The 12,381-nt window shown below is 37.1% G+C and overlaps 1 protein-coding gene across 4 annotated transcripts in view; it reads right to left on the reverse strand.

Moving 5' to 3' along the window:
- The window catches only part of kcc (solute carrier family 12 member kcc), a 414,959-nt gene that overhangs the window by 394,036 nt on the left and 8,542 nt on the right, over positions 1-12,381 (reverse strand). For all 4 annotated transcript variants that reach the window (XM_074102144.1, XM_074102151.1, XM_074102155.1 and 1 more), the window contains exon 2: positions 2,526-2,747. In XM_074102144.1, the coding sequence (XP_073958245.1) occupies positions 2,526-2,646 (121 nt within the window). In that variant the 5' untranslated portion in view covers positions 2,647-2,747. The remainder of the gene's footprint in view (positions 1-2,525; positions 2,748-12,381) is intronic.

The following is a 12,381-nucleotide window of genomic DNA, read 5'->3' on the forward strand; positions in this document are numbered from 1 at the left end:
TATTGCTGTTAATGTAAAGGTATTACATATAAAATTTTAGAGAACATCATTCATCTGAATAAACAAGTTTGCGAGGTGTGATTCACTCGTTAAATAAATAATTTCAACATAGCGGTCTGACTTACTCAGATACTACACAGAAATGTACTACTACTTATTTAAAAAGTCATTTAAAAGAAATTAAAATAATATTTCTAGCTTAAACTTTTTGTGATAAGGTTCTATAGATATTTATAAATGATCGAATCAATCCAACTAAATAAAATGCAAAATTTAAAATGGACAGGATAACCTACATCTATCTATCTAAGTATCTATCTAATACCTTTAAACGAGCAATTCAATATATATATTATATAATATATGTATATATATAACATATGTGTATATAATCAGAATCTCGGAAACGTCGCCAACGATTTTATACCTATGCGTGCAACATTAGTACCTAGTTAATTAAGGCAAGCTTTCACAAGTAATATAACCAACAGCATCACACTGGTGCTCTACTTTGTCGGTATATATTCGATGTTTTTCGTTACATTGAAAACGCACCGAGCGACAAACGGGAAAATGACAATTGAGTTATCCCGGGACTGTCCGTAGCTTTGTTGATTCACCCAGGCTTCTGCCTGAAAGCCTAGCCGTAGTTGAATTTCAGCACGGAATGAACGGGACGTGCATTTGAATAGAATGCTTTTACACTTCAGTGCAAATAAGATTCGGTTAAAAAACATAAACAAGATTTTTTCTGACTATACTTTTGGTTGACCGTACATTGCTTGCATTATCATTCAACTTATATACCTATGTGTATTATGAAGTGAATCAAAATTAACCAGCTGGAGGACGGCCACTGTTGGACATTTATCTTCAATGTCTTCGGTTGGAAGCAGTTTGCATCCGCCTTGAACCCGCGGCCTTAGCCAGGCCATCTCGTTGGTGGACGTTCCTACGCTAACGCTTGTCCATCCGCGGTCTCCATTCGAGAACTTCTCGCCGAAAGTTTTCAGCCCTGACCTAACGGGTATCTGTTTTACATGATATATGGCTGACTGTCTTCAACATTGAACATTATACTAGGTAGGTATTCCACTTAACTTTCATAAACTTAAGAATTTATAAACGTCAACCCGAGATCGCGAATAATTTATAACTGCTCTTTCTAATTGTAAATAAAGAAAATTTACTTACAACTGTCGCTCTTTGTCATAAAGTTAGCGTTTTTTACTTACCGTCTTCTCTGGAAAATTTCCCTACAATAAAATATGATTAACATCAAATTATGATAGAAAACATTTTACTAATAGTTTTCTAACGTCATTTATGAACATATTATGCATTGTAATTTTTAACTATAAAAGTTTACAATATACTGCAATGACCGCTTGTTTAACTATGTCGGATTATATAAAGGAACTCCTTTTACACAAGGTATAGTTTATGTTTATAATTAGCTTTTGCCCGTGGCTCCGCCCGCGTGGTATTCGGTTATCGCGCGCTGTTCCCTCGGGAACTGTGCATTTTTCCGGGATAAAACGTAGCCTATGTCACTCTCGGGCCCATAAACTATCTCTATGCTCAAAATCACGTCGATCCGTCGCTCCGTTACGGCGTGAAAGATGGACAAACACACAAACATACAAACACACTGTCGCATTTAAAATATTATTATATATAATTATAGTATATAGTATGGACTAATTATACCTCGCGATAAGGAGTTAACTGGTGTTTAAATAAAGTAATTGATGTGATTCGTACAAGTTAATTAATGTAATAAACTGAAAAATGAGAATATTATACACCTAGAGGTTTTGATTTACGAAGTATGACGTTTACTTTAGAAATTTATACGATATTAGCTCGAGAGATGTAGGTACAAATATCTGACACAACAAAGCGTGCATAAATATGCGATACAACTCTATTCTAGGGCTGGTAGGACGTATAAGATATTTTTGCATGCTCCGCTGTGGCAGTTATGAATACAGGTGCCTGTACAAAGATCTGTATTTCCAAAACTTTCTCCATTGAAAAGTGTTTATTATTTTCGTCACAAAATATTGACAGCTATAAATTTCATTCTATCACTTGAACTTTCAGTATCTCTGTCCTTCATTGAAAAAAATCCATGGTGAAGACCAACAAGCCCAACTGAAGCTTAAACTATAAGTATTATTCAGACTTTTACTGTTCTCCCTTCTTGTGCTAGCGAAATTACATGACGAATTTCTTGGGATAATAATGTAATGGTTTACTTTTGACTTCCACCGCAGTGTTGGAGTTCCAAGTCTGTAAAATGCCAATAAAGGGTGACTATAACTGTTATCACAGTGAATTGACTGTACCTGGGCGACCGAACTTTGCTCGGGCTAAAACTCGTAACAAGCATTTTCTCAGAGATAAGACCAAGCTAGATCGATTTTTCATCCCTGAAAACCCAACATACCAAATTTCATTGAAATCGTTGCTCGTTTAAAGGTATTAGGTATAGATGATTGTAGCTATAAATCTATTCTTACCTGAGTCGGGCAGCAGTTTCCCTTTCAGCTCAACGTCACTTTCAGCCGAAGTGGCTCCATAGTTCTTGTACGTCTTCCCAGCTGGCTCCTCGGATTTCGTCACCTTGAACCGTTCCGACATCTTCACTACACGACACTACACTACACTGATATGTAACGATATGCAAACACTATTAACGGAACACCACGGTCAACTGACGCGCTTATTGGTCGTCCATTTTCCTGAAAAAGAAAACATACGTTAAGTCCTACAGAATGAGTACTTAGGTAGACCGTTAGTGAACCGGTGAGCTACATCTTTCACCTCATCTGCATCCGTGAGATAGAAACTAACAGCTAGTCAGTTTAAAAAAAACGTCAATAAAGAATACTTTTGTATTCGTCATTTCAAATTATCAAATGTTGAAACTGATAGAGCAAAAAAAGCATTGAAATCTTTGACTTTACGACCTCAAACATGGAATATTTAATTATACTTGCGTCCCAATTTATCAATTCACATCTGTGTAAATATCACTTGAAATTTGGTCAACTAGTTGTGGATTATTACTAATTATGAGTTGTATTTTTTTATCTGCAGGTGGTAGGACCTTGTGCAAGGTCGGCACGGATTGCTACCACCACCTTGCTCGCTAATTCTGCCGTAAAGCAGCAGTGCTTGCACTGTTGTGTTTCGGCGTGGAGAGTAAGACAGCCGGTGAAATTACTGGCACTTGAGGTATCCCATCTTAGGCCTCTAGGTTGGCAACATATCTGCAACACCATGGTGATCTCTTACCATCAGGAAACCCACTTGCTCGTTTGCCATCCAGTTGAATAAAAAAATATATATATTTGTGTAAATTTTAAACACTTGTTGTGAAAGTTAGAAAATAACATTGCAGATCACTTTTGGAAAAACCTAAAGTGATCTGCAATGCTACCTACCCTGTTGAGTTTCTTGCCGGATTCTTCTCAACAGAGGTTTCTCCTAATCGGTGGCGGATCTTATGTTATTCAAAAGAGCTTGTTGTAGCCTAAATTGAAGAAAGATAGACTATGAGAAGTAATTAAAAAAAAAAATCTCCGCAAGCAGTACAGACGAGGAAACTGAATCATGAACCAAGGTGGAATCTTCATTTCTTGATTTACCCTTTAGCGCACAGCAATATCAAAAGAGATAGTACCGTGTCACATAGTTAAATTTAAATCTTCACGTAAGAATAAAGAGTAAAGGTGACTGATTAACAGACAACGTTCAGCTTTAGCCACCTCGAGATTTAGGGGCTGTTTCACCATCCATTGATTAGTATTAACTGACGGTTATTAATGTGATGCCGTCTCTATTCGTTTTGTTCGAATAGACGGAGACGGCATCACATTTAACCGTCAGTTAACACTAATCAATGAATGGTGAAACAGCCCCTTGAAATTTGACAGACGTATTCCTGAGAATCATAGAGATGCACTAGGATTTTTTTTTAATTCCCTCGGGATAGGGAGCTACTTTTCTTTTAGTCTTCTATGGGGAGAAACCCTCGGTTATTTTCCGTCTGGCACTTTAGGGAATCAAAAATGGAATATAATTGTTTTAAAATTAAATGTTACCATTCAAAACATAAGAATATTACAGTAAAAGACCTGCACAAGTTAATTAAGCGTGTATAACTTTAATTATGCCCGCACGTGTTTTGTGTAAGCATTTGGATTTTGCTTGCTTTGTTTATTTATTCAACGCCTTGAACTTTCAGGTTTTAACTTTATACTTTACGGAAATAACGCTGAAATCAGTGTATTTTCTAACATGTTCATTATTCTAGGGCCGTCTGAGCGAGTGTAGAGTTTTGATATAGGTAGTGTAAGTAACGTGTCGAACGCGTTTGCGTCTGCGTCTCATTATCATAGCGTAGATTTTATACTCATAATAAAATTACGTTTAAGTAAATACTTACACGCAAACGTGGTTTTAAGCCGTTGTTATTGCGACGAAAAATGTACTTTATCATGCGTCCCACTGGCTGGGCACAGTGGGCTTGAGCTGTAGTTCCCATGTGGGCCTAGTGAGGATCGAGAACTTCACACAAATCATTGAATTTCTTTGCAGGTGTATGCAGGTTTCCTCAAGAAGTGTTCCTGCATCGAAAAGCTAGTTATACATTTCTAATGCAACAAACACACAGGGACACCACTGTTAAGATTTTTAAGTTCCCAGTAATAGTTGGTATAACCATAAAAAAGAAAAATCCGGAACCAAAATGGACCTATGGACTTAGAAAAAATTGCAGCGTTTTTAGATTGTAACAAGGAATATGGACGAATTTAGCGAAACCTCTGGAGAATAAGGAGTTTTGCAATGGTGACAAATACGTAATAGTGGCGTAAGCAAGTAGTTGTAGTTGATTGGTTCTTCGTAATGTAGAATTTATATTTCTAGTACTTCAAGGGATTATTAATAAGCAAGGAATATGGACGAATTTAGCGAAATCTTCGGAGAATAAGGAATTTTGCAATGGTGACAAATACGTAATAGTGGCGTAAGCAAGTAGTTGTAGTTGACGGTTCTTCGTAATGTAGAATTTATATTTCTGGTACTTCAAGGGATTATTAATAAGCAAGGAATATGGACAAATTTAGCGAAATCTTTGGAGAATAAGGAACTTTGCAATGGTGACAAATACGTAATAGTGGCGTAACTTAGTTGTAGTTGATTGGTTCTTCGTAATGTAGAATACATCTCTTGGAGTACTGAATCAATTCTAAAACTTCTTCCACTAATAGTAAGCTACGCTATCCTACATAACCCTTAATTTGGCAGTTTACAGTATATTTGACATAAGGCTTGCTTTTTTTTTTACATAGAATTTTTAGGCTCCAAAATTACGACGAGGCTTGAATCACGAACTTTTTTTATTTTTGTCAAATTAAAGGTTCAAAGGCTACTTTTTACCCCTTAAAATGCAAAGTTCACAAACGCAGACAAAGTTGTGGGCAACAGCTATAATTGACATTTTACTAGCACCAGCTCTGCACTCTGCTAACTTCTGCACGTTTCACTAGAAATTATTACCAAGAGTAACCCAACGTATTGGGTATTATAGGTAAGTATACATCCGCTGTAAGTACGTCATGCGGTTCTAAAAATAAACCGAAATGCTATTGATTCACATAATCCCAAACTACGTACAGCGATCGTAGGATTTTACTTTTGCTATTTAACACAAAATCTTAGTAAAATTACACACACACTCACAAACATCACGCCTGTATTCCCAAATGAGGTAGGCTGAGCACACGAAACGTTACGGCTTCGCAGACACTTTTAGCAATTTTAGGTTTTAAGTTTGACAAAAACGGTACAATAGTGACAGGTTGCTAGCCTGTCGCCTACGGTATACCTTAACCTATATCCTCAGTCGCCTCTTACAACATCCACGGAAGAAATGGAGAGGTGTAATTCTAACCCGACACCACACGGGACCAAAAAAAAATTACACTTACCCAAAATGCCTAGTAAAAATATAACTAAAACTAACTTACTCTAATCCAAAAAAAAACATGTTAAGCGTAAAATAAATACTATCTAACATCCAAAACTAAAACTATAATATAAAGTAAACTATGTTACAAAATAAAAACGTCATCCAAATTTTCTGCCTCAGGTATTGACCCCAAGACACTGGCAGCATTACCTCTCTGAACTGTTATTCCTAATCTTTGCGAGAAGTGCCAGCCCTGGGGTCGCCTGAGGCCAGTAAGTTAGTTTTAGTTATATTTTTATATATAATAAATAAATAATAAATGGCTAGTACCTATATTTGTTATCGCGTATCAGGCGCGTGGCAGGAGTAATCAGAACATGAAACTAACTACCGTGAGACTCACTCAAATTAAATAATATTTTAACTGATAACACGTCTTAAATCGAGTTTAGCTCGACATATTTCGGTCTAAACTCGATTTAAGACGCAAGTTATCCGTTAAAATATTATTTAATAGGAGTAATCAGATTTTCTCTTTTAGACAGGCAAAAACATACTTTGCGATTTTGAAAGCACGCAGGCGAGACAGAAGCAAGACTAATAATAATTGATAGCCTACAGTTAACGCCACTTGAATGTTAGGCATTGTTCTTCTCATCGTAACTAATTTGAATATGGTGTGAAACAATATTTACATAGCATTAAACATCGATCTACTTACGACTACGAGTGCCTAAACAAAAAAGTGTCCTGTCTGCCTCATGCTACCCATTTGTCTTTGCCTGCGTTAAACATAATGTCAAACGCGTATGTATACATTGTAAGTGTGCGTACCATCAAGGACTTTGATTGAGCTTTTATGGAACTTTGTTATAGAGAGATCCAACTCTAAGGTCACACAACTTCAACATGATTTCCAACACATAAATACAAGATTATTAATATGCTTGTAAAAATTCTTCGAAACAGTTTTTTGCATCGCGCAGTTTTTAAAAATCCACTTTTGGTTTAACCTTAGGTATCTTTAAGTATCGACCTTGATTTTAAAGAAATCTGATAAAGTATCTACTTTTGACTACAATTGTTATTCTTTTTAATGTTTTTTTTGGATATCCTAGGTTAGTTCTTTTGTTTTTGTGCATGTAAACTCGTTATTTTACAAAAGTGTTAATTTTTTATTTCATACAGACTAAATCTAATTTTCAATGTCTTTTATCTACAGAATATTTCAATTTTAATAATAAACACGCAAAATATCACGCTCCGTAACACGAGAACGGCCCGGCGTCCAAACAGCGCTGAACATCTGTTCAGGATTAGGTACTCTAGACATAACAAGATTTGACAAGGGTCTTAGGTATTCGACTGTGGTGAAAAGGTTAAAGAGCTGACTACAACCTTCAGTTATGAAGCAGGATTATAGAAACAAGAAAACGTTCCAGCCGAGAAACATGTTTGTATGAAACTATCTAGGTAAGTATGTTTGTTACGGGATCTCGACCGTGATAACCTTTCATGAACGTATAAGGTTATGTATTACTAGATAAATATATGCTATTTTAAAACTATGTTCACCCCTCATAGGAAAATTTCACAGCTTTTGCGATCACTCAAAAACATTTTCCTCTAAACCTGAGGCCATATTGTCTAACGGGGCATTTCTTATTCTTATGTTTTTTTGTGTGTGTTGTAAGACTTGAGTGTATTTTTTAGGAAATTCAGTAAACTGTATATTAATTCACTTAGAAAATGACATCTAGTATTATTTTTGAATATAATTTTTGTCATACAAATATTAAAAATATTTTTAAAAAAACTTTCAAGTTCAAAATGTCACGGACCGTGTAGTGTGAGATTGGCCGAATTTGAAATAAAATATTTTTTTTCTGAAGAAATGTTATGTTATTTTGCAAAATATTACAGCAATAATTATGCAAGACTAACCTTTGTTCTATAAAATTAATTTAAACAATATATAAATAATAACGACTATTTGTGATTTTGAGCAACATAAAGTTTGTGAGTAGTTTTTGTGTCACGGCCATGAGCGATACTACAAAATTACGGTACTCGGTACAAAAGTAACATTGATGTTGGCAAGCCTTTTTAATTTTATTAGAACAGCAACACTGTCTTCTTGTCAGATTTGCAAATGGCTGAATGTAGTGTGTATCTCGCAATTTTTTTTTTTCAATTATTTCAATAAAAGGACAATCTTAACGCGTCAACGCCGTGTACGAGTTTTGAACCTAAGGACCAATGTCACGTTATTATTTAAAACATAATTATGTAGATAATGTGGTGTAGTTTAAGATAATTACTTAAGATTAACCGGATGACCTTAAGAGGATCGCTGGCAGCGGATGAATGCGAGGGGCTGAAGACAGTGTTGTGGCGCGCCATGGAAGAGGCCTAGTGGACTGCTGTAGGCTGATGATGATGATGACTTAAGATTTGTAAAACTATGGTTGTCTTTTAGGTTATACCGAACACGTTTCAAATTGTCACGACCATGGTATGAAAAAATGTCACCGCCATGGACTTTTTGAGTACATGGTCGTGACATATATAATACGTGGATCTGTGGATTTCTTTTTATGCTTAGTTATATTGTTATATTATATGCATATAAATGTAAAGCGAAATGCTTGATGTTTGTAGCGTGATAGGCGACGTCAGTTACTGTTGTGTTCTAGGATGGCGTACATTGATAGCAGTATTTAGTTTGTATGAAAAAAGGTAAATTCAAAGACTCCATTATTTTTAAAAGTCGCTAAAATAATGTTGTTCAGTTTGACGAGGACGATCTATGTTTTAATTTTTTGCTCATATTACAGGCCACACCCGGTATAAAGTGATTGCAGTTATGGTATATAGTTCGTACATAGTGCAGACAACATACGATCGCCTACAGAATTAGAAGCATGTTCCTGTACACAACAACAAGCAATGTTGCATATTTATTTGTAATTGTAAATCGGCTACTTTCAACATCTTACTCGTATTACATCGGAAACTAATCGGATTGAGTTGAGTTACACAGACCAAAGGGTCGTCTCGACGGAACGCCATTACAAAAATTACAATTTTGGGTTGAGATTGTCGAATGGTTGGAATCCAGTGATTTCTTTTTGTAAACCTCATCCGAAATCCGTTTCGGGTGCACGGTGTGATACGGTCGCTGTTGTGTGTTTGGATCTAGTCTTAAATAAGAACGCGTACAATGGCAGTGAACGAGGGATGACCGAGCTCTGTCTACACAGCATTAACATCCACCTGCAAATCCTTCAGTCTACCCTAAGGTCCGATCGAGATCTCGGTCTCGGTCTGGGCCCAAAACAGCCGAGATTCTCAGCTGTGACCGGGACTCCACGGCGGCACTCAATGTTCATATTGGCGCACGGTTTACCGCGGTGGCACGAGCTTTCTTTGGGATTTTGATTGGTCGCCTCGCTCTGACTCGCGCGTCTGGTACTTGCAACTCACTGACACTCGCTGACCAGAGTAACAAGTGACAGCTCGTTCATTTCATTTTGATAACGATTGTACCTATACTGTAGTTTGATTTACGCGATAATAAAGTTTGTTTGTAGGACCCGGTTGGACCGTTTAATTAAACCATAATAAAACTTTTTTTTTCATTCAAAACGCGTGTTTTTTTGATAATAAAATGATAATATAGAAAAATAAAACTTATTTTTGGTGTCTCGGTCTCGGCCGAGAATATAGGGAGTTCATTAAAGGTAATCCGGGCTACATCCCATATAGATAGCTTCATCATCATCATATCAGCCGTAGGACGTTCACTGTTAGACAGGCATGCCCCAGTTGCTTCAGTTGGAAGCGGCATGCATCCACCGTGAACCCACAGCTTTAATCCACTAACAATGTGCGAAGGCTGTGTTTTTAATTAACCAATAGAAACGCTTCGTTTTCGAATGACGACCGGATGGCCAAGTGGTTAAAGAACCTGACTACGAAGCTTGAGGTCCCGGGTTCGATTCCCGGCCGGGGCAGATATTTGTATGAACAATACGAATGTTTGTTCTCGGGTCTTGGATGTGTAATATGTATTTATCTGTATAAGTATGTTTATCCGTTGCCTAGTATCCATAGTACAAGCTTTGCTTCGTTTGGGACTAGGTAAATTGGTGTCAAATGTCCTATGATATTTATTATTTACACATCTTTGCACAGCACATCTCTGGTGGAAACAGCTGAACGGAGCGAGGCGAGGTAAATGAAGCGTTTCTATTGGTTAATGAAAAATATATTCCTCGCAACACATCCTCGCACATCTCTGATGGAATGCATCCATCTCGTTCGTGAACTATCCGCTGTCTCCATCGGAGAACTTTTCGGCCTCAACGACCATCGGTTTTCCATGCCATGACCATGACCTGCCCATTGCCACAACAAATCGTCACTACTTTGAAAAAACCTCGTATCTAAAATCAATATGTCAACAAATTTGAACCTTGACTCAATGTTCTTAAAGTTCACTCAGAAAAATTATCTATTTTGAGGTACGAGTTTTTTTAAAGTAGTGACGAAATATAATACCTAATATATTAATGTAAATTTATTTAAATCCATAAATCATTAAAAACTGCGGGTGAGGCCGGACAGCGGCACTACCATCGTATCTTCTGCGCTACCGAAATTGATGAATAATATTAATACTAGCTTTTACCCGCGACTTCGCTCGCGCTGAATTGGTATGTAGAATAAACCTTTTTGATTCCACAGGAACCATACATTATTTTGAGATAATAACGGCCAAGAGCGTGTCGGACACGCCCAAAATAGGGTTCCGTAGCCATTACGAAAAAAAAAATTGTTTTTCTACGGATTTCGTATTTTATACGGATCTTCCATAGTTTAGGTATATTTTATACCTTAGGCTGCTATTTACTCTTAAACTACTAAATAAATTTTTAAGCAACTTAGACGGTTATAAGATTTTCCTTGTGAATGTTTGCAAATATTTAACCTTCCTGCAAATTTTTTTTAAAAATTTCACCGACCGCTTTAAAATTTAGAGGGGGTGAAAACGCTTCAGGATTGTAATATAAAATTTCCACTATAAAGTTAAGTTTTCTTGAGAATTATTATTAAGTAGTTTAAGAGTAAATAGAAACCTAAGGTATAAAATATACCTAAACATGGAATATTCCGTACAAAATACGAAATCCTTAGAAAAAAAAACTTAATTTTTTCGTAATGGCCACGCAATCCTATTTTGGGCGTGTCCGACACGCTCTTGGCCGGTTTTTTTTTATCAGAACCTACTCTCCAAATTACCTATGAAGACGCAATGATTTACTGAGTCACTTTCAGTGTAACTTTAACCATTGATACCTAATAATTTGCACGAATCAATCAATAGCAAGAGAAGAACTCATACATCACTTCTCGATCGAGTAACAGCCGGCAGGCACCGACCCGATCTAGTTGCGCACGGGCAATCACAATCAACACCCAATTGATCAAGTACTGATGTGCAATGAAAACAGCGATTGGAAGCCACGGCCGCAATAATGGAAAATGATTAGCAGACCTCTTGGTAGGGTTCCCACCTCTCCCTGAATTCCGGGAGTCGCCCGGAATTTAGCAATGAAATTTAAATCTCCCGGCCACAGAAGGAATTGAAAATAAACAGAATTCACCCGGTATTTCAACGCGCGCTGGCCTTCATTGTGTACTCGTAGCATGTCATGCCGCTCTACAAAAAATAAGTAATTCTTTATTATGCTTGTAGATTACAGAAAAACCTATAAAATCTCTGTAGTACCTATTCAAATTATTGTAAAATATTTCGAAGCCGTGGTGGCTGGTTTGACCTATGGCCTCTCAAGCAGAGGATCGTGCGTGGGTTCAAACCCCGGCTCGCACTTCTGTCTTTTTCGAAATTCATGTGCGGAATTACATTTAAAATTTACCACGAGCTTTACGGTGAAGGAAAACAGCGTGAAGATACCTGCACAAACCTGCGAAGCAATTCAATGGTGTGTGTGAAGTTCCCAATCCGCATTGGGCCCGCGTGGGAACTTACGGCCCAAGCCCTCTCAGTCAGAGAGGAGGCCTGTGCCCAGCAGTGGGACGTATATAGGCTGGGATGATGATGATGATTTCGAAAAATGGCTATTTACAATACCAGCTCAAGTTGAACTCTTACTTCATACAATCTCAATAATTCTAGGGGTCTAAGTATTTTAGTACTATTAAAGTGCGCTTATCACATTAATTTATTTTGAGTGGTAGCTATGAATGACTGTGTCCATTATCTGTAACAGAACCGTCACTATGCGAGCCCGATTCGCTCTTGGCCGGTTTTTTTTTGTTTCCCGGATTTAGATTAACAAGAGTGGCAACCCCACCCACGTAATAAGACGGTC

The sequence above is a fragment of the Choristoneura fumiferana genome, chromosome 18 (genome assembly GCF_025370935.1).
Source record: "Choristoneura fumiferana chromosome 18, NRCan_CFum_1, whole genome shotgun sequence".
Lineage (NCBI taxonomy): Eukaryota > Metazoa > Arthropoda > Insecta > Lepidoptera > Tortricidae > Choristoneura > Choristoneura fumiferana.